Source organism: Lonchura striata, chromosome 6, assembly GCF_050655825.1.
Source record: "Lonchura striata isolate lonStrDom1 chromosome 6, ASM5065582v1, whole genome shotgun sequence".
NCBI classification, from domain to species: domain Eukaryota; kingdom Metazoa; phylum Chordata; class Aves; order Passeriformes; family Estrildidae; genus Lonchura; species Lonchura striata.
Window position 1 is genome coordinate 11,161,402 of NC_140708.1, and position 23,841 is coordinate 11,185,242.

Consider the following 23,841-nt stretch of genomic DNA (forward strand, 5'->3'; position numbering starts at 1 on the left):
CTCTTCCAGGCTCTTCCACTTATGGCCTAGGCTCATTCCCTCTAGTTCAAATGCCATAGTCAAAAAATGGATTTCCAGTTGGATTCTTACCTTTTCAACTTTGGTTTTCACTCTACATCAAGTCTGCTAGAGACTTGAGCTAATTTCAGAAGTTAAAATCCACAGTCATTGTTAGCTGCTCTGAGTATCTTCTCTATTTTTGGAAAGATTAATCAACATCAAAATAACTGGCTACAGGGAACTAGCACTTAAAATAGGAGTGGTCCCAAATAAAAATCACTTCTGCTTATTCCAAGGGAAACCACATTTTATTTTTGAGGTGTCTGTTAGTGTAAGGCAAACCACACTGCATGTAACCACCCCATTCATATGGGTTGTATTTTTAAAAAAATGTCCACGCTGCTGTAGGTCACATTTGTGGAATAATGATCTGTCTGGTGGCTCCAGAGAGAAAAGTGAAGTTCATAACCCAAAGGCTCAGAAAGGTCCTATTTAATCATTACACATTCTTGAACCCAAGGTGTCATCAGAGACCAGCCTCTCCCAAAAAATGCTGCAAAAATACCACAATCTGAGCAAAGTGGTAAGTGGAACCATATAACACCAACTCTTGAAGTAAAAGTAAGCATGTCTTATCTCCACCCCAGACAGCTGGTGGCTTTATTTTTAAACATCCCAAGTTACAGACATTTTAATTTTTTCCAAAAGGTCCTTGATTTTCAAATAATTATATTAATCTCCTAACCCAGAAATGTACTTCTGAAGCCTCTTAGAGCATTCAAAGAACAAACCTTTCCATTGTACACAGGAAAAGGTTTCTACAAACTTTGTATTTGGCAGATGCTGTTGTGGCAGCATCTGGACTTGTCATTGCCAAGTAACGTGTTTCCTCAATTATACCTGGTATGTCGAGAACCCTGAAGATTCTGTTAGACACCAAGTTAGGCTGACAAGCAGGATCTCTACCAGCCTTATTCATGCAGTTCTATCAGTAACAAAAATGCAATGCTAAAAGATATCTTCATTTCCTCCTTTTGAACCCAAATGATTTATGGGTTGTTTTTTTTTAAGACTGGTGCATTAATTATTTTGAGGGTTAAGTTTTGTTCTCAAAAACAAATTAAAGCACACTATGCTGATTAACAAAAAAAATTTCTGAGAGAAAATTCTGTTAACACAATTATGTTTCACTGGTTATATATAAATGGGCTAAGAAACCAGAAGATACAAAAAAAAATTGTGTGCCTTTCCAGAAATGTTATTTTCCAAATGCAAAAGTATGATGATTTTCCCAGTTCACATTATCCTCTTTGTACAAATGTAAATTTCATTTTGTCTCAACCATTCAAGGGTAACTTTTAGACAAGAAAAACTAGCCCTCAAAGTTCTATAAGTAGAATAGTAAAACCAACACTGCTTACATTGCAACTACAGCAAATTAATGGCTGCCAAAGCAGTCACATAAAATATATTTTATGTTTCTGTGGCTACATTGTCTTCCAAGTGAACTATGAACTCTTTTCAGCTGATCACTACTGAAAATATTGAATAGGTCAGCTTCTAAAACATTCTAACACTAAATACACTACAATTGAGTAATCCTAGACGTGCCTCGAGACGTCTATAAAGGCAATGATGTATTCTAGAACAAAACCTGATCTGGGGGAAAAGAAAAAGCTTAGCAGACAGAAATTAATAATGACGGCACAAAGCCAAATTCTTTCGGGTTTTTATATTAATTTAAGGTAATGCTACTCTACTGTAAAAACTCATCAGGATATCTTTAAGCTAATGATCATCTTCCTGACTCTCCTTTCCATAGTTTTAATCAATGAATTACAAAACAGGGTGGGAGGAGGAAATAACAAAACCAGACAGTGGTAGGAAGGCAGAAGCACAAACTGTTTTCTGATTTTCCTGTTTGAGCACTGGAAGTTCCAACAGCTTTAACACAAAAAAGTACAGCATTATGTCAGGCTTCTCATATCAGGAAAAATTCTGCTTGGGAAATCCTTGCACTTAAAGCCAGATTGCAGGCTTTTGAAATAAACTGCACCTAGTTTTCAACATCAAACACAAGTTCCAACTGTCTTCAGGATGCATGACTAATGTTCCGAAGATGATAAACACAGGGCAAACATTCATCTAGTTAAACCCACCTCCATGCTTGCAGACTGCTAGGAAACACAAGAGAAATAGAAGGAACACCCTATTATTTTGTCAGTGATAAACTGAGCAGCAAAGCAACAGAGATGGCTGACAAGAAGCTCAGTGCAGAGATAGCCTCTCTGGGTGGGGTGTTTTATTTCCCTTATATCCAAAACTATCTTGTCAGATTGGTTGCTCTGTGCTACCGAGGACAGCCGTGTTTGAAGTCATACTGGTCAGCAAAAAACTTGCAATCACCTTTCCTGCCTAGACAATACACACCTCATCTCATTTGTCCTGGAGTAAATTGTTATGATCTAGTCTAGCAGGTCATGACAACAGAGGGATTGTACTGTTAGCAGATATAATCTTTGCTTCTATATAAATCTAGTACTTTCACAGATTTCAAAATTTTGGAATTTCAAAAGCAGAGTAAAAAGGACCAAAAAGCTCAGAGAAAGTTCCTGTGCACATGGAACACTGGAACAGACATGTTTTTACACACATTTTGAAGATGATTTCTATCAAATATTAAAATGATTGAGCCAAAGCAACTTTTTTTTTTAAAAAAATCAGAATTTGGCTCAGGATCTTCCTCAGCCTTACAGAAACATGTAGGGAGTTGCCTCTATGTACAAACCCAGGAAAGACAAGCCATTCTGTCCAGCTGCAGAAGTGCTCAATAGCCTACAACGTGCTTGCTCAAAGCAGACATCAGTTTGTGGAACACTGCAAGAGTGGGGGTTGTTTGTTTTAATTAGAAACATCCTTTTGTGCCAGATCATGCAGTTCTTGGTATTTCTTTATCTACAATGAACAGGGCACACATGTGGGGTTCAGCACATTTCGTAACATAGTACATGCCAAGACCATTAAGTAAGAATGTCAGACTCCACAGGACACCTCTAGACGTGCTCCATCTGTTTTGAGCAAGCTTCAGTCCAGCTGCCTGCCACAGCCAGGCACACTGACCACACATGCTCTGCACTCACACCATCCTGTAAACATGGCAGAAAAAAGAGCAGCTAGGCTGCAGAGCAAATGTTGGTTTAAGGCAAAGGTGTGCCAGACAAGCAGTAGGGACACTTCTGTCTTAAAAGTTGTCAGAGATAGTTATTTTGCACTGCACTAACTCAAGAGGTGTTACAAGTCATATACAAGTGAGCAGAAACTTCTCATTGTATATATTAGGATTACCTCACTGAGAAGTTGAACTATTGGAGAGAAGAGTTCTGATTATTTCATTGCTTAATTATGTAAATTATTTTAAACTTTCACACAGTCAGGACAATACACTTAATCCCTAGACTTACATATGCTTACAGATTTCAACCCATGAAACTGAAAACCCTTTAAAAAAAATCTGACACCTTGTTTGATTAGAACAGCTGCACTGTTATTACTGGAACTAGATTCATAAGAAGAAAGAATAACCAGCAATGTGAAAGCAAAGAATGTAGTTTCAGAGCACGGTTTAACCATACCCTAAAGCCTAAAATAATGCTGGTTTTGTCCTGCAACCTTTCATTCTCAGTACAACACTTACCTAGCAACTACCCAACAGCAGTGTGAGCTGCTGCAGTTCATTGCAACTAACAAAAGACTAATTCTATTAATGCTAATTTTCATTCTGGTTGACAAAACAATCAGACTCACACAGGGGTCACAGAGTTTGGATCCTGTGGAATGTGAATGAGGAGAGGATGAAGGACAGGATAGCCCCTCCCAGCAAAAGGACAGTGAGATCTATTTAGCATGAAATGCCAAGGATAACTGATACACAGTCACTGATTCATTCCAGTTCTGTGATGAGACAGACATTGCAGCACATCTCATTCACACCACGACAGCAACTCCTTTTTCCCCACAGGTGCAGCAGCAATTTATAGGCCTTTAAACCTAAGAATACTGTCAGAAATTCAACATGCAACAGTAGTCAACATCCTTCATACTTCAGCTGCAACCATTGTGCCAGAGAGCAGGCTACAAACAGTCAAAGAAACTCTCCCACAAATGGCTCTTCTGCCTTGCAGATCAGGCTATTAAGCTGTAGCTATTGCTCCCACACACATGGTGTTATTGTTACTTGATTCCATCCAATCAGCTGTGGTCGCTTCAATACAAGTTTGACACCACATTGATTAGCAAACAAGAGGGTAAATATTTTTTTAGTTTATGATTTTAATTTTTAGAATTGTATTCCAAGAACAAGACACAATCTAGGTTTACAGTCAAGCATACACAGTTACATAAAATATGACCTACATGCTAAGCCAGGTATTCCTGACAACAACTCAATCAACACAGAAGCTATGGTCTCAGATATGTAGTAATTCTAGGGGCAGCTGGACATCTGGAAATGTCAAACAACAACAGAAGCATTAAAAGTAGAGTAAGATCATGCCTTGGAAATGACCATTAAAGAAACAGCTCCAATCTGTAAAGCAGCAATAGCTGAGACTAATACTGCTACCTAGCTTCAGGTCAACTCCTATGTCCCCCAGTTTAAAGTATTTAGTTATAATCTAATATCAGACTCAAGGAATATTTGCAAGGCTCTAAAACTGGGGTAGGGAAGACAGACATTATAAATACAAGCAAACAGAAAGCTAAACTATAGTACCCAAGACAAATACATCCTTCTGTGGAGCACTGCAACTTTTCCTTCCAATGTTCATGGATGCTGACCTACCTAACAGGAAACAAACCATGTACTTAAACATGAAGGGAGAGAGCGTGCTGCAAAGCAACACAGATGGGGAAACTTTCATTTTCAAGTGAGGAGGGAAAAAAGTTAACAGATTACAGCAGACAGTCTGCTTCAACAGATTGCAGGAACAAAATGGCCATCTACTTTGTATTTAGGATGCTTTCACATCTTTGCTTGGCACAAGAGGATGGTCTGATCTCATCCATACCAGGCTGTGACTGACAAGTATTCAGTGTGTTTACTATTAAATACTGTCTCAGCAACTGATGTGTACACAATCACTCAGACCTTACAAATGAGGAGAATGAGCAATCCAAGTGGATGAAAAGTCAGGCACAAGCTCTATTTGAAATTAACAAGATGGACAGTCACAAATTTAAAAAATTATTTCCACCATTAAGGACTAAGAACAAGATGTGCCACTCTGAAAAGTTTTCTGAGACTCTGAATGAAATAATTTATCGTTTTGTTGGTTTTGTTATGTGGAAAAAAAAAAGGAAAAACCCTGCAGTAAACATTCCAAAAATTGTTGCAACAGCCAGTGTGTTTTAGAAATAATAATGATGTATACTTACTACAACAACACCCAACTGACACAGAATTAGAAAATGAAAGATGTTTTAATTGTGCACTTCAAGTCTTTTGCTTCTTGACATAAAGATATACAATTAGTACAAAGTATTTCACAAATTTAAATATTTAAGAATAATAGCATTCATAGAGCAAAGGGAAAAAATTTCATTAAAACAAAGTTCTGATGAAGATTATTATGTGGAACAGTGAATTTGAACCACTCCCTGTTTCCTGTGCATGACTCCTCAAGACAATTCACATGCAATTAAGAATTCAAATTGTCTACTAGCTCCATTCCCCAGTTCCTTAAAGCATTAACCAAAGTATTTTAGTGGTGTTAATGAATTCCAAATTGCAAAGTCTCAAATTGAATCAGAATTCAGTTTGCTCGGGACACACGTGTCAGGACAAGTCCACCATGTCAGAAGTCAGCAGAGGGCACTGCGACACACCTACAAATTAATATTTTGTTGTTGTTTTGGCCCTTAAACATAGGAGGTCAGTCAAGAGTGGAGAACTCTGCCACAGACAGAGGAGCTGCTGCTCCTTTCCATCACCAGTTAAGATGACAGGCTGCTATGGACTTTGCACCAGGAAGTCACCACACCAGAATCCAAACGCTGCATAAGAAAGAGCCTCAGGTCTTCACAGCTACATAGTATTTAAAAATCTGTTTCTTAGGGTTTCTAAGGGAAAGCTAGGACCCACCTTCCAAACTCCAAACACACAATTCAGAGACTCAAAGTCACTGAAATAGGTACCTCTGGGAAGAGACCAGAGGAAAACAGATCAAAAAAGAAAGATAAAGGGCACTGAGAAAACAGGACAAGAACACTCTCAAGACCATTGAAATTAAGACCTCTCATGTCACACGAGATCTACTTCTGTGCTACTTCTCACCTTATGTTTTCACAAGAACTTTGCTTTATTAGCAAAGTTAAACAATAATCTCATAGCTGTCCAAGTTCTCATTGAACACTTTCATCTTCCTGAGAAATTGAACACTGGCAAACTATTTAAATCCCACAGCTGGGAAACAAGGACACAAGAAGGAGGAAAGGAATTATAAATAATATTTAGGACTCCCTTTTTAGCAAAAATAATTAGGGCATACAGATGAGTGACCAGTGGCAACAAGGAAACCAAACTCCACAGAACTGCACAGTACATTATCCTTCATTTTCTTTTGCAATAAACCTGTGGAGAACAGTAGCTGTTCTCTTCATTCTGTGTGCTATTGGGTTAGGCTCATAGAGGTCTTTAACTTGGGCAAATACAACCTTTAGGAATTCAGGGGGGAAAAAACCAACTAACTACAGAAAAATCTGGTCATCAGAAATTAAGGTACTCAATATTGCTGCCATTTCCCTTGAAACCAACACAGTCTAAGTAGTTAAAATAAGAATTCTCTGGCTGGTGCTCTTATGCAACAAAGCAGAAACAGGTTGAGCAGCTCCATTTGATGTTCAGAACACAAGAGTATGCCTCTTGCCCATAGCCCCGTGTAAAGCCTATGGGAAGACCACACTGGCAAAGTGCACTAACAGCAATTCCTCCCACAGACTCCCTTCCAAACCTCTGCCGTCCTTTGCCAGCTCTGGAACGTGACGTTCTGCTTTGCAAGTTGCAATTATGTGACAAGTCTCAGGGACTGCAGCAAGAGGGAGGATTGCTACTTATCTAGGTGGTTGGACTGCAGCAGGAAAATATACGTGGCAGTATGAGAAAACTTGAGAATGTTTTCAGATAAAATTATACCAGACAGCTTAAGGGGGTTGTCTGTCACCAACAAAACAGGACAATCCTATTATGTCCTGCTGTGGGTCACACACTCCTGCTACATACTTTATGCTAATTCGGATGTTTGTAGGACTGCTTTGTGAGCAGATTCACTTCATCTGCCTGGCAAAAACTCACACGCAGCTAATCTCAGCTCAAACGACCTAATAAGCACTGGGGATCCCAGAGTCACGGTGCTACCCAGCAAGGAGCATGAGGAAGACTCTGCTACCCAAATATTACTCAACCTTTACGAGGGAGTATAATTCAAATGAACACAATAACTCATCCGTTTCAGGAAGGAACAGTACAATGCCTATGAAAAACATCAGAGGTGCCACTGCAGTTTACTTTTGCTCAAAAAGAACTTATACAACACGTAACATGAAGCTTCTCGCCTAAGAAAGTTTGCCTCTTTGGCTTTCAAAAACTCGAGTTTATGAAGAGCACTACACAATAACACTGCCAATCTCTTCAGCTGATAACCTACACTCAGCACAGACCGCCAACTCACACTCGCAAGCACTCTTCCAGTCCTCTCAACTCTGCTACAAGTGGAAAAGGAACAGTTAGGAGACTTTACAGGCTACTTTGGATCGATTTACAAGCAGCGGCTGCAATTTGTGCGTGCCGGGCACAAGCGGCGCGAGCCGGCTGCCCCGCACCCGGGGAACGTGCGCTTAGAGCAGGATGTTACACACGGGTAACCACAGCCCCATGCGGGTCCTGCGGGAGCTGCTGGGAGCACAAGGACCCTGTGAGGCACACAGAGCCCCAAAAGGAGCGCAGAGCACCCGGCTCAGGAGGCTGGCGGAAGGAGAAAAGGGACGCCGCCCCTCGCCCGCCGCTCCTCGGGACCATCCCCGCCCCGGGAAATAAGCCGCCTCCCGCAGCCCCGGCCCGGCACTCACACGACCGCTCGGGAGATCATCCAGGACACCATCGCGGCGGCGGCAGCGACGCGTCCCCTGAGCCGGCCGGGCCGCAATGGCCGCAGCCCCGCCGCGCCGCCCCGCCCGCCCCATTGGCTCGGGGGCCGCGCGCCTGCGCAGTGCGGCCGCGCGGGCGGGGCCGCGCCCGGCGGGGCGGGAGCGCGGCGGGCCGGGAGGAGAGCTCGGCGTGAGGGGAGCGGGGCCGGCAGCCTGGGGAGCTGTCTGTCTGCTCCTGCCTCGGCATCCAGGGCCGCTCGGAGCAGCAGTGGCGTCCGTCATCGGCCTCCACACGGATACAGCCTTTGCAGAGCACCCGGAAGCGAGAGGAACAGATAGAAGTCGTTAAGATTGCAGTAAGGCACCTTTCTCCCCTTCTGACCGCCTCTATTTGAAGCACAGTGACCAGCTCTTAGCAATGAGAGGGATGGGATGCCCACCCCTTGCCTTGCTCTTTGCCCTGTGCTCGCAGTGCTGTAGGGTGTTTGGTAAGCCAGAACATCAGTGTCACACACTGAAGTCACCTCAGGCTGGCCGCTGCCCCGGAGCGTGCCCGGCCGCTCTGTGCTGCAGGGGCAGGTGAGGCTGCTGTGGCACCCAGGGACAGCGGCTGGCCCTGCCCTCCGAGCAGGCTGTGGGGCCAGCCCTCTCCGGGCTCCTGCACCCCTCTGAAGCCCTACGGGATGTGCTTCTCCTCGGTGCTTGCTGACAGCACTCAGAGCCAAAGGCTCTTTGAGGTCATGTCCTTAGGTGGGCCTCACACACTGCTACAGGCAGCTAATCCAAAACTGCAGATGACCGGGAAGATACACGTGGAAGGATTAGTGCTTGTATGTCTTGTTACTTTTGTTTCTTCCCTTACACATCTTTTTTACCAGCTGCTGCCCAAGGCCCAACAGCAAGCAAGATGATTCACAGTGTAACCCAGTCCAGGTACTCTTGCCAGACTTTTGTCTGGCAGGCTGAGACATGCAGGAGAAGCTGATCGCTTCCTGATGCTTTAGTTAATCCGTCTCTACATATTAGTTTCACACTTCCTGCAAAACTGCACACATAAAAGAACAATATTTTGCTGATGCTGACTCCTTTATCTTTTCTCAGAAGACTAAGTCATATGAAGTCCTGCCCAAGCCATCACTGAAAATGTTCCACTTTACACTTCTGATTTCAAGAAGTGTAACAGAGCCGCTCAGAGCTGAGGTAGGGAAAGAGCAGTTTACAGTTTCAGCACCATTCCTGCTGCCTCTCACAGCAAATGACATGCCAAAGTCAGTGTCACAATCTCTAGAAGCAATTAGTTCTTTACCATATATTTAAGTGCAGATAATACGGTTTCCCTTCCTGCCATGCAGAAAGAAGAAAGAGCTTAATCTGTGTAAGCTACTGTCTTGTTCAGATGAGAGGTAAATGCAGAATGGTTTCTGTTCCACAGGCAAGCACCAGAATTCTTCACCTCCTCCTACCACTAAAACCCAGCCATGGGCATCTTCACTCCCCTGCAGCCTTCAAACACACCACACACAGCCCAAAGGAGAGAAAGAAAGAAGGTAAATAAACAATAGTGGAATATTTCAACAAAGACAGTGTTTGAAAACACTGTAGTTGTATACTGTGAAATTTGAAGCCTGAAATGAGAAAGCAGACAATGTAAAAAGAAATTATTTTTAACCATGCAGAAATTCTTGCAAACAATGATACTGCCCATCTTGGGTGTCTCCTCACATTGACCTTTGTAGGGGGTTACTGATGCAAGAAGAGATAGAGAGGAATTTGTTTGTGAACAATTTAAAGTACACCACTCATCAATCTTATTTTTGAAACAGGCCTAACCTGAAAGCATTCTTCCTTTCATTCAATGAAAGGAGAAATCCGAACCACTGCTTCTGTGCTCTTTGAATAACAAACCTCTACAGTGGTAGACTGGGCAGAGGAAATTCACACAGCAGAGCATTTGTAATATAAATTACCTGGCAGAGATTACATTTTAGGCTCCAGTTCTGTAAACTCCTGCTGCCTGCCTGACGCTCCACTGAAGTTTGTAGCATTCCAGTCCATTTAGAGCAAACTGAAAGATGAGAGCTCTAGTTCACAGCATGTGAAATCAAGTATACAATACATTTCTTTACTGCAAGCAATTATGTTTGGTACTAGCTCAGAGAACCATTCCAGGAAAAGACTTATACTCTTTTTTACTGTCTGAGATTGTATATACAATAATTCTGTAGCTGCATAATTTATTTTATATGGAATATGTTTATACAAAATAAAAAGTAGTTTTCCTCTAAGAGACATTTCTTTTTCTTGCATTTGTTACCATGGCGATACTGTCTCTCTGTTGGAAAGCTAAATTTACATTTAAAGAGACATTTTTTTTAAAGGGTAAAGGCAGATGGCTCCTGAGAGTAATTTATCTTGCTCAGAAGATTACAATTTATTTCACAGAATGTTTTGAGACTTAATTCAGTGCAACAAGCTGGGTGGTGGTTGCTGGGCTCTCAGCAGACAGGCACAAGGATGCCCCATGAACTTCCCTGTATTCCAGTTAACACATGATGCTAATCTGTGCTCCTGCATGGCAGAAACACAGGGAGCAGCACAGCAATTAAATCCATGCCATGTACTTAGTCAAACTTGGCATGTCTTACTCATATGTCTGTCCATTTCTGTGTAAGGAAGAGAATTACAGGTATCTCATTATGGGATATTTTCAACACCCCTTCTAAAAGCCACTTAATATAGTTAAAAGTTGTTTTAAATAGTTTTAACAGTGGTTGGAAAATAATTTATAACTTATAACTTCTTTGATATAATACCATGTATGTATGTATACAAACATCAATGTTTAGCTTTCACCTCTTTTACAGGTAAACATTTTAATTACATTGCAGCTGTGCAATCAGTGAATGAGCAATATTTAAGAAGACACAAGCTAGTCTGTGATAGAGGGATTCAGTTCCCTGCATTACAAGGATTTGCTCTCCAAAGACAACACCACTTGCATCACATATGTTAAAAATACACGTAGGTTAATCACAGGGATGTGTTTTTCATAGCTTCACTGTTTTAAATTCATCTATCCTAGATGAGTCTCAAATCTAGAATTATTTGAAAAAATCAGAGATTTCTTTCAGTCCTGAATCATACCACATATGTCTGTAATTTTGGGATCAGAACATAGAACAGATAATGCCAGTTTATCTGTTAAAAAAGTACTACAGAATGGGTGAAGATGACTATTTCTTACACTACTCTAAGCTGATGTTATTACCATAACAGATAATTAATTAATGTGGTTGAAATGTATAGTTTCTGCTGCCTTCAACTATTTAACTCTTCATCTACCTTTCCTTTGCATGAAGCAGCAGCAAAGATAAGCTCTGATCTCTAGATAAAAAGCCCTTGTGCCCTAATGAGTTTTAATTTGAAAGTGAGTGTTGGGCAATGCTGTGGACATTTTAGGAACTCGAAGCAGCTGAAGCTTTTGCTCAGAATTCTGGACATGCCACTTCTTGCTCACACGTGTTTCAGCCTCCCAGCAGAGCATCTTGCTGAGGAACATGGCAAAGCCAGTTGGTATCTAAATTTTTTTTATTCCAGCACACAGACAGAATGCTAATGGGCCTCTTTCAGAAATGTTTGTATGAAATTTATTAACATTCCAAAGTAGGAATGTAAAGCACCCAACTTAATGAAAAAACAAAGATTCAAATGGATGTTTCTACCTTTTTTTCATTTGGTAGGTTTAACCACAATTGTTCTCAGTTCTATTAGTCTGACATTCCTTTTAAAGCTCTTACTTCAATATGAATTAGTAGAAACCTTAGATTTTGAATAATTTCTTTCCCTCATGTTCACAGATATACCTGCAAGTGCAAAACCTGAAAACACAAACTGCAACATGATGTAAAACTCATGGTTCAAGGCCTTTCTTGACAGCAGTTTCCTGACTTTCAGGGCCCTGAGAATTCCAGTTAGTACTGAATTTTAAGCAAAATAGAATTTGAAATTAAAAAGGCATCTATCTAGAGTTGTAGGATGACTGCACTGTGTAGTAGAGGGGAATCCTTGCAAACAGAGGAGTTAGCAAATGCAGCAAGCCCAGAGACTTTTTTTCAAGACTATGAAAGAATGATGTCTAGCACTGTTAATTGTGTGAGTTGTAGGTCAGGAAAAGCAGATAAAGCTGAGACAGAACACTGAAAGCAATTCAGAACAGTCTTATCAATGTAAAGCCAAAGAGTTTTCATCGCTCCAGCACCAGCCTGGTTTGACTGCAGCATTCAATTCAGACAGAATCCAGTTAATCTTATAAGTACAAATATTAAAAGGGTACTCTACTTACTATTTTAAAGAAAATTCACCATGCTGTGAAAAGGTTTATCATGCAACTGCTGATTGGTTTTATCAATTTTTAATGGGTTGCAATGGGTTAAAGTGCCTGCAGTTCTTTCTTACCAGAAACATAAAAGCAACCCATTAGGATTTTTTTTCTTAAGGGAAATGTGATCTAAAGCGGAAGGGGAAAGTTCAGAACAGCTCCATCTGAGACTTTCTCCTGGCAGCAGTTGTATGTCCATCCTACCTTATTGCTTCCATTTGGAGCTGAAAGCATATAAAATGTGGCCCCCACAAGGGCAAGCTGAGGCAACAGAGGAGCTCATTTCCAGCCCAGGAGGCTCTCACAAAGCCACTTTGCTGTACCTGTCACTTCTCTGTTTCTGTGTTGATAAGCTATAGACAGAAATGTCTGACATGTATTGCATGTGGACCTTCAAACATTACTCTGTGGGTAAGTGTAACCATACCAGTACATCCCACTATGGCTGTCCAGTAGAGAAGTTTGTATAGTTATTTCTCCCATGTTCCCAAGTGGAGTGGCATTAAAGTTGTTAACTTGTTCAAAAGCTGCACCTGAATGTTTCAGTAAATATACACCTCCCTCATGAGAGCAGACCCATTTTAAATGATGAGCTACACATAATCTGGCATCTGATGATCCACTCTTTGGGATTTGAAATCTGTATGCAGAGATGGACACCAAAGCCATATTATTCCTTCCTGTCTGGGTAGTACCATCTCAGCTATATTCCATCACTACCTGTGATGCATCACGTTTAATAATTACAGCAATCTGTTGGAGATTGTTTTTAAATACACCTGCTTTTGATGTTCCTGATCCCTGTGGAAAGCTTATGTTATTTTATAGTCTGTTGACTAAGCTCATGTGCACACCAGCTGCATTTTATCAGGGAACGATTGCCTTTTGAACTGGCTGATGGATTTTACTTAAAATAAAGAGGAGATATACCTTCTTTGGCAACAATCAGAGTGTTGTTCAGCACAATATCTATTTGCAGAATGTCATAGTCTCCAGCTAAACAATGCTTGTTCAACACAGCCACCAACCCAAAAGAGGTGGAAAAAAACATATCTTAGAAACAGAAAGGACTCCAAGGTTTTCTGCTGCATAAGTAAACAAGTATCACCTCTTGTCATTTGGAAAGGTGTCTTGTCCAACCTGCTCCTGAAGCCTTTCAACAGCAATTACACACCTTTTCTAACTATGTTTACCAGATATCCTACTGGAAGCTTTTCCTTGTATCAAAGTTAAGCTGAGTCACGGAGTATTCAGCAGTTTTTATACTACCTTCCCCAAGTATGGAAGGAAAGGTGTTAATTTCCTTTGCAGCAACTTCAAAAAACTAAACCCAATACTTATGTATCAAATCTTCCTTTGAATCAAGAATTCCTTATGAGATATTTTCTAGTCTTTTTGATTCCTTTCTAACCCAAGTTTCTTAAAATGCAAAGCCCAAACCCATACACAGAACTTGAGAGGAGCATAATCAGCACCAAGAGCTGAAGGACTACCTCATACATTATCCAGCAACTCAAAAGGCTGCCAGCAAAGGACACTGGGTATCAGGTATCTTCTTTCCCACACTCTCAGGGCAGCACAACAGGATTAGCTGGGAGAGATACTCAGGGGAATCTCTGCTGTGAGGCAGGATGGCAATTCCTTTCTACACCCCCAAGGTAGCCTTTAGCCAGCTGACCCCACTGTGCCTTGCTTTCTCATTCCAAGACAGGTCTAGTCAAAACTGCTGACCAACAAATGCGTTTAAGGAAGCTGTTTTATTACAATATCCTGATCTGTTTTTCCCTTGGAGCTATGTTTTCTCTCTTCTCATTACTTGTGTTCCTTTTTCCCCCCCAAGAAGTGTCATCTCTCTGGGGCAAAGGTCTCTCTAGATTTTAAAAGTGGAAGGGCATATCAAATCATTTCATCCAACTTAAACCCAAGACACAGAATCATTAATTCATGTGTCGTGTCAGATAACCTTTGTTTCCTAGAAGCAGTGCTGCTGACAAAGGATATTGATTTGAAGACATCAGAACATTGGATTTTTTTTTTTCATTTTCACCAGTAATTTTTTTTTTCCCGTCTAGAAAACTAGGCTGCTTTTAAACTTTGAATTTGCCTTTAGTTTCCAGTTTAGGTTCCTGCTATGCTTTAAGTGATAGATTAGCAATGTCTTCGTCTCCACAGGGATTTATGCATTCCTAAATCACATTTCGATCTCTTAAATTAAACTGCAAGTTTCTTTGGTTTTTTTTTTTGGTCCTTATATGCTTTATGGTAGATTTCTAGCTCTAACCCCAAATTTGTCCAGCATTTCCATATGCTGAACTTTGTAATCAGATTTCTCTTAACTTTACAAGCTTTCTGTTCGAGTGGCATAAGGTAATAAATCTGCCACCCTCTTTTGTTCTCATTAATAGAACAAAAGGGTTCTTGGGTGCTCATATTCAGTTGTTTGTCCTCTGATCCAGGCAACTGTTTTGCATGATGCTTCTCAAACTCCTGGCTACCTGTCTGAATGTTTTGTTGATGTCTGTTCTTGGAGGGCTCACCTAACACAGGAAAAATTACTTTCCTTTCAGAGCTCAGGTTATTAAACACTTCCACAAAGCTGCTGTTCTCCCTTACTGGAAGTTAAGAGAATTAGCACAAGGTTTCCCAAGATTCTTCAAAGAAAGGGGAAGTGCAATGGACCCCAAAGGCATGGCTGGATAAGAGCACTCATGTCACCTCACTCCTGCAAGCACAACAAGAACAACTTCTGCTGTGCCAGCTGACTGCCCTCCCTTCCTCCCCACTTCTGAAGAAGCCTCCCAGGCTTGTTCTGAGGTACAAAATCAAAGCATATTTCTACAATATATATCACAATCATATAGAGTGTGCAGTAGATCAACAGCAAAACAGGATCAACAGCCCTTAGAAGGTATCTAACTTTCAATTTGCAAAGCTTCTAGAGGCAACATTCATTTCCACCCTGCAAGAAACAAGTACTTGCTTCTTGCTATACAGAGTGACTCAAGTCAGCACTGAAGAAAATAAAGATTACATAGAAAAAAAGAAGTTGGCACTTCTGTTTGCTTTCTTGTTCAACATTGCCAAAACCAGCAGATATACACAGCAAGATGTCTCTCTTGGTCCACAGGTCCCTACACAGAAACCATTTGTTTCTGCCTCAAAAAGATCTTTCCCATCTTATGTGGCAAGGAAGTCACCCCTGAGTTTTCTCCTCTGTTATTTGAATAGAACACTGCCAGCTACATACATTTCTATGTAGTCTGGTATCCTTAGAATAGGAGTGCAAACTGTTTAATACATTAGCAGTAATTGTCAAAGGCTTGAAGGCTCTCTGGGGAGCAGCAGGAGGTTTGCACATGGATTTTGTGCACTAGAAATCCCTATCAGTGTGTGTTACTACCCACTCAGAAGGCAGCCTGAAGTGTCTCTCGTACTCAAAACTCTGCCACCTTTGCTTTCCAACCAGCCTTTTAGCTCTGAGGAAAGTTGACTCTGAGAAAAGGAGCACAGACAGTCTTTTAGCCTGTCTAGACATTCTGGATGCTGAATGTTTAATAGCCTGGTATAGCATAGTTGGACTATAGCAGTAGAAAGTGATGAAGGCAGGAAAAACAATAGGCAGAACTTCTGGTTTAACAGGCATAAATGCACTGTGTCTGTAGCTGCTCTGAGCTGTTAGCCTGCAGGAGGCTAGGAAAAAATAATCCTTTCTATGTCAAACATGCTCTGTCTAGACAAATAAGAGCTTCACCTTTTTTGCATACCCCTTGTCCCCCAGAAGTTGCTAGAAATAACTGTTAGACATCAAAAAATACACAAAAGGCACTCTCCAGCAAATCAAAAATGAGAAACAGTAGTTGGTTTGTTTTGGCTTTCTTTCACACAATATTAATGTATAGACAGAGTTCTTCTACATAGGCTTTTTTCATTGTCTCTCACACATTTTGGAAAATAATCTATCAAGATACATGAAACCTGAATTTAAAAAACCCTGAGAAAACTGAAGTGCAACTTAAAATTCAGGAACTTCAGCAGCTGATCTCTGGAGTACTTAGGACCACAAATTACATAAATGATGGATGCTTGTCAGTTAAATGAGCATTGATTGTTGATCAGCTGAATTTAAAAATGGTTTTGAGTGGCTTTAATGTTTATGGTTGACCCACTGGGTTCATAGCATTAAAAAAGTACTCAAGTTTCACCATCCTTAGTATGCAACAAGTCTTGTAGTTTATGCAAATGCTGGAAGGAAGACATAAAAACCTTCCCTCAATTTATTTCCTTGCAGATGAGCTGCATCACAACTGTGAGCACCACTAAATTTTTCTTGTATCAATTACTTCAGTCATCAATTGGTGCAGAAGTTATAAACCATGAACTTTCAGACCCCTTTTTTGTCTAAAGAAAGTTAACTTAAGCAACATGAAACACAAGCATTAAATTGCTGGTTTATAACTTTAGAGGGCTCAAAGCAGCTTATGATGTAAGAAAATTGGAGTCAACACAAGGCTCTGAGGTGGTGCTTACTATTTCCTTGAACTTCCATTTCATCTTTCCATTGACATTAATTGCATACAAGAAAGACAGTGGATTTGCATTACATTTGGGCATATGAGTCACAAATTACAGATTTAATAAGAGTCATTTAAGGCCTCCTCCTGGAAAGGGAACATCTCTCCCAAGCCCAACCATGCAGGCTGGCTCACCACCTGCCTTGGACCTTGACCTTTCTGAATCATGTCAATGCTGTGTGCAGTCAAGTCTGCTTCAGGTAAATAACCACTGGGATTACAGAGCCATCAGACATGGTTTGATGGCCTTTTCTGAAGTCCATGTTAATGCAGTGCTTTTCAATACAGACCAGACCATGCTGAAGAATATTCTGTATAATATAATCTCATTACAATTACAAATGCAACTTGATGTTTTGTAATCTGGGGTCATCTTTTTAAGATACGGTCAAATAAAGAATATTTATAGGTAGCTGCTGCTGCAACTTAGCAAAACCAAAACAAAATTCTGGGAACATAATTTTGATTAAAAGTGAAAAGATGAAAGTGTGTGTGGGGGGGGGGGGTGGATAGAGCACCAAGACAAGAAGATATATCTTCAATAATTTTAATTTCACCTTTAATTTTGCCTCACTTAAGCTACTTCTAATATTTATGATAAGAAGTATTTTTGTCTCTGGAAGTAGGATCAGTATTTAAACATAGAAAGGGTGGCAGAGTACTCCTGAACCCAGTAGGTTCTTGGTTTAGGACTCAACAGCAAGAGCAAGCCCATCTTTAGACCACTCAGTGAAAGGAGGCAGGTCTTCTGCAGACCTGCACAGTGTGTTCATAGTGCATGGAACCACCTGCACATACCTCACTAAAATTTCTTCAGCAGGTCTTGTATTATGAGCATGTTTTAATATTAAAAATCTGCATATGCTAAAGCAGGTTATTCCTTTGGATTCCTGCATATAATCCTACAAAATAGTATGGGACAGGACCAGATAAGTTCTTGTAAAGATAAATGTTCAAAAATACTAATTTCTCTGAGTAGAAGTCTCAGATTCAAAAGTCATATGCAACAGGAAAATAATGATACAAAATGTGATTAAGCATCAGTTACCCTGGGAACGGTAATACACATACCTGCAACTACTTAGGACCAAACACATCTTTCTCCACTAATCCTTTCCAAAATTGTTTTTCCTAATTCTGTCATGTTTACTGTCAGCAGTGCTTCAGCTACAGAGTACATGCTTTCCTAAGTTTTACCTGCAAATGGGACTTACCTCAGTGAGAAAAACAACTCCCTGATTTGTACACTAGAGTAGCTGGTGCTTGTATTCAGAGAGTTTATTTACTGAAGACAAATGTTTTCTGTTGGCTGGACTTCATCCAACTGGGCAAGAAGAACCAATTTCTGCTTTTACCTTTTCCAGTAGGCACCACAGGAGCAACAGCAAAGTTACAGATGCAGGAAGCAGGTCCCAGCACTTCTGGGATGGGAATCTGTGGAAGGTGACTTAGGGAGATGGAGGACTGAGAATTGTATTCCTTTGGTGCCATAAAATCAATAATGAAATACATACTTGGTACTAATCATGGTGTTATTTATACAAATAGCTGGAATTTATACAAATACTACCATTTATACAAATGGCTGCTGGAATCTTTTTTCAAAGACAAAATAAAGGAGCCACCTTTTCTCAGTGGTGCCCAGGGAAAGGGCAAGAGGCACTGAGTACAAGCTGAAATACAGGAAATTCCATTTGAACTTAAGCAAATACGTTTTCCCACTATGATAGATTGCACAGAGAGACTCAAGTCTCCAGCCTTGGAAGAAATATTTAAAACTTGGCTGGACATGGCCCTGAGGAGCCTGCTGTAGGTAGTCCTGCCCTGAGCAGGGAGGGGTCAGACTAGACAATGTCCAGAGGTTCCTTCCAGCCTCAGCTAGTTCATGACTCCAAGACAACCTTCTTATTCAATTAAATGACACAGCAACAGCCAAACACAATCTACTGCTCTTAAATACAGGAAGACACGCAAGTCCCTTCTCTATGCTTATGTAGGTTTGTGCCTTTTCAGATTGTCATTATAAGATGTAATGTTTCATTACAGTTCTTGCAGTAAGGGCAGACTTAAATCAATTCCCTTTTATGGGGTCAGCATAGCCTGAACAAATGTGACAGACAGACCCTGAAACACTACTAATGAGAACAGGAAATTAATCAAAGAAGCTACTGGCCGAGTAGAAAATTTGTGATAGTTTTAATTGGGATAACAGTGCCAGGAAAAATACAACAGTACCACTGCTTGATCAGCACAGAATCAGCAACATAATTTGTTTACACCCTGTGCCAGACAACACTATGAAATATGAAGACCTAACCCTTACCAAAGAGATAAATATTGTTAAATAATAGCTATTACTGAATTGCAGAACACAGCTAACACTAATCTGTCATCCTTTCCTGATACAGAAATTCAACAAGACAGGCAGCTGGAATACAGGAAGGAAACCTGTGTGTCAGTTGTAAGCCACTTGGCAGACAATTTGCTGGCAGGAGGAAAGAACTAGCATGGCATAAAAATATTCATCAGACAAGTTTGTTAAAGAGCCCTTACCACATGTTACTCTTTTAGACAAAACTGGCAAACAATTATACTTGGTGAGATAAAGATATAGGGGAAATACTAAAATTGAATTAAGAAAATGCAAAGGAATTTGGATAGCAGAGTAGTAAATGAGGCTGAGAAAAGAAGTTAGAGAAATTTCAAAAAGAAAAAGTAATTATATTTGTCCCAAGCCATTAAGAGCTTTTCTTTCTACCTCACTTTCAGAAAGGCCCAACTATCTTTCTGTTAATATTTTTTTTCCCCAGACAAGCATAGGAACGTTGTCATGTTCTCCATCTAGTACATTTTAATGGTAGCTGAAATCAGCTGTTTCTTACCTCAGCTTTAGACCTTCCTAAACCCCAAAGCCTCCTATTTGCTTTTTATTGTGCATATTGTAGAGCAGCATTGCAAACTGTTTTCTCACCATAACCATCACCTGTTTTAGTTATGTCAGGATAAGCAACAGCAACCTCCAAGTCATTTCAATCCAAAGCTGCTGTTAACAGGAGCCCCTGCTTTTGAAGGGGGCACCACCACACCATTAATCATAGAGAAGCTAGAGGTTCAGAAGGGAGGAAGTTTCCTGCACTGCAGCACCAGTATAGCTCTTAATAGGCTTTAAAAAATACATTATAAGTTTTAAAATAAACATTAAGAAATTTATGTACAGAATAGAAATAAGATTATAGAACTTCTGTTTCAAGTACTTCAATGCACTACGAGTGGAGTTCTATAAAGACCTTTAACAACTCAGAAGTCAGAAAACTCTAGCAGATATAGTTGCACGTTTTCCCTTCTTTTATCTTTGCTACACAATACCTTAGTGATCTCCATGAGGATAAGAGCTCAACCTACCTCCCAGTTAATTCAAAGAAGATCTGTAAGTTTATTTCAGTGTTGAATATATCCTGCTCTTTTTATCAGTAACAGTATCTACTCATAAAATGATCTACTTAAACACCTTTCATCCAACACAGATATTCCTCTACAATATTCTGGGAAACTTTAGTACATCTTAAAACTGAGATAAAAGCCTGACATAGAAGCAATAACTGTCTTCATGGCTGTTTGTGTTTTCAGGGATTTTCTTTGTAGCGTTACCCATCTGCTAACTTTCAAGAACCACTAATAGTAAAAACACAGAGATAGCAACAGCCAAGCACTTAACATCAGATAAAAAATACACACTAGATAATCCACAAAATTGATGCTCCAGGAGCCCATGTGAGAGAAACCTAAATTTCTACACACTCAGCTATCTTTCTAGTTAATGCTACCTCAGCAACAGAGCATGTCTTACTGACTGGCATTTATACAGCTAAGGTGTGGCAGCAAAGGCTCATGGGAAGGTGATTAATTAATTTTAATGCTGATTGGTTTCATGTTTTATGTGTGAGTGACAGACAGGAGAAAGGAGCGTTGTATATGGGAGCAGCCTAAGGAAAGGTAGGCTCTTTCAGGAAGACTATCAGCAGTGCTGAGGCTGTTCAGGCTCTGAATAAGCTCTTTTGGTGTTTTGTTCTGTAGGTGGATCCCCTCAACTAAATAAGAAATTGTTCTCAGTTCTTGTTCTGTCTTATGGGTATTACAATGTTGTGGGAGAGCTGACCGATAGGCCTAAAGCTCAGTCTGATTCTTGAGAAGTACCAAGCCTCAAGCTGGCATCAGCAGTAAGATGAAAAGCAGGAAAGAAACTTGAGTGGAAATCTAACATTGCTAGAATGGCCACAAAAATGTTACACCACTGCTGCTGTGCATCATTCTTGCTTTTAATGCTTGCACCTGGGTTGAGTGACCAGGAGAAATGGCATCTTCCATCTCTGCCTTGAAGAAACTGAGAGCATTTTCCTCCAAACAAATTCAAATAAGTTGTTTTAGATGGAGACATTATCTGATAAGGCCAAGGCAGGGCCATGCAGTTTCACCTTTGGAATTAAGTCCTCAAGTATTCAAGGAAAGGTGGAGACTGAGAACCTTGTTATCTCTATTCCCCCACCCTCTGCATTTTACCTCTACAGGGTGTAAACCCATCAGCAGGGGGAAGGACTGTTAGGTGTAGTGCTGGTCTAACGATGCTTTAAACACGGCAGAAAACAGTGGCAGCGGCTGAAGGTGGTGCCATCCCCAGCAGGAAGGAGTCGGCCAACCCCAGGGCAAGGTCAAGGGGTGAGAAGGTCTCAGCAGCTCCAGGTCTCAGAAGAACCCACCCCTGCAACTTCGTGGGGCTGAGCCGGCCAGCTGTATACTTAAAGCAATGTGGGGTACCCAGGAGTTCTGTTTGCTGACTCACGTGTAAGGCAGTGGTTAAGGGTGGCAGGAAATGGGGGCCAGGGGTTGTACAGGGATAGGCTGATATCTTAAGATGTCAGCAAACTTCGGAGGAAGAGAATGTATTGAAGGCTATGTTTATTCAAATAGTTCAACCTTTTTGGGTGCTATCTCATTAGCTGGAACAGAAGGAAATGTTGGAATTGGAATATGCTGTATTCATCTGTTCTAGGCTATAAATTGACTGTGAAACATCACATGGAAGCTCAGTAGTGCTCCTTGCTGTTGTCAGCATTGATGGAGTGGCAGCCTGTGAACAACAATGTTTTCTTTTGCAGATATGGTTGGAGTGATAAACGAATGCAGTAAACTTAAATCTTTCTCCTTTTCGGGCTGTAGCAACAGCCAGGGTGGTATTAAAGAAGTCCTGAGGATGATACCTGGACACAGCAGGGTTCTCCATTCACCTGCAGTGTAAATGTAGCAGTAACTTTGCAGCCTTTTTACAGCTGTGAAAGCTAAGACACTGGAAAATACTAGGAGTGGTCAGTAGACAGACCCAAATGGAGAGTGACTGTAGACAACTGGAGATGCAATAAATCACAACACATGATTGTTAGTGGTAGAGCTGGGGAGGTAATGCCACAAACCACAACTTTTACTCTCTTGCACTTTTGTACAACCAGGTGTTCAATGCAGCATTTGTGTCTACATTACATAACTGTCTTTAAAGAATCATACTTTCCCACTCATTCTATGTCCCATTCAGTGTTCAAGGACTGCTTCACCACTCAAATAATTGTGCTTTCAAGGAGGATGCCTTAAGAAAAGCCCGTGGACTCTCTGTAGGAGATAAGACACTTGGAAATAAAAAGTTTGCTTTGTATCAGAATTAACTGATGTTTGATGAAAAATTTGTTTTCTCTTGACTATGAATTTTAAAGTTACAAAACTCTTAAACCAACCTGTTTAATGTAGATTCTTAATTTTCTGCTGCTGAACACTGGAAAACATTAAATGTGGCTTTCCAAATTTCCAAGGAATTATGAATTCAGAGGAAACTGATGCTATGTCCTAAGGAAATGCAAGATAGATCTAGAAGTAGGTAGCACATATTTTAGAGATAATTAGTTCAGTAATAATTCTGCTTAAGAGTTGTGACACTAACAAGTCATTTTGTCTTTCTCTCTCAATTTTCCTTCCTGTAAAATGGAAATAATAATTTCTAAATACGGCATTTATCTGCATGCAATTACTACTAGTGCAGGCTGTGCTGCATTTTAATCTGGAAGATACAAAAAGCTCTCAGTAAATATCTTGATTTTGCACCTAACCAATGTGTATACTTTCAAGGGAGTAAGAGATGAGTTTGTCCACAGTCGATTTCCCAAGAGAAGTTCTTCTTCCCTGGGGCTCAGCCTAGAGCTCTTTTGCTTTATTTTTTTTGTGGACTTCTACCAGCCTGAAGGTGTCAGCTCTATTTTGTTGTTGCCCATGGCCATCTGGCTCTGAGTGTTGCTTCTGAGCTCCAAGAGGAACGATTCCTCTGGTCTTTTCAGAGTAATCTACAAGAAGAGGCTTCCTTAGGCCACTTTTTTTTTTTTTTCCAGAAGATGCATCAATTAATAACATCCTTAATCCTTTAAATCCTGTGAATTTTAGTGCTTTGACTTTTCAGTTCAAATATTCCTTAATATTTATCAAACAAATAAGGGAGGTGTTGCTTTGAAAGGGGAGTTAATGTATTGGTTTGATGCTTGCAAAGGCTTCTGAGAAAGGAAGAAATCCTACTGGAGTGGGATAGGGCAAAGACTGTTTAAACATTTAGTGTCTAAGCTATTTTCAGGCCTTGGGCCACAGCACCATGACTTTGCTTTGCTGAAGACAGAGGTTCTGAGTTGATTTATAGTTGGTTTATCCATATCCTGAGCATTTAGT

At 40.5% G+C, this 23,841-nt stretch overlaps 1 protein-coding gene and 1 long non-coding RNA gene across 2 annotated transcripts in view; one reads left to right on the forward strand and one right to left on the reverse strand.

Annotated features, from left to right (window-relative positions):
• Positions 1-8,246, reverse strand: part of REEP3 (receptor accessory protein 3) — a 37,280-nt gene extending 29,034 nt beyond the window's left edge. Inside the window, exon 1 of the mRNA XM_021535587.3 lies at positions 8,122-8,246. Within this exon, the coding sequence (XP_021391262.1) occupies positions 8,122-8,153 (32 nt within the window). The 5' untranslated portion in view covers positions 8,154-8,246. The remainder of the gene's footprint in view (positions 1-8,121) is intronic.
• Positions 8,247-8,271: 25 nt separating this feature from the next.
• Positions 8,272-23,841, forward strand: LOC116183782 (uncharacterized). The gene is made up of 3 exons (XR_014956258.1): positions 8,272-8,495; positions 9,572-9,686; positions 15,085-23,841. It is a non-coding gene; the product is annotated as an uncharacterized LOC116183782 (long non-coding RNA).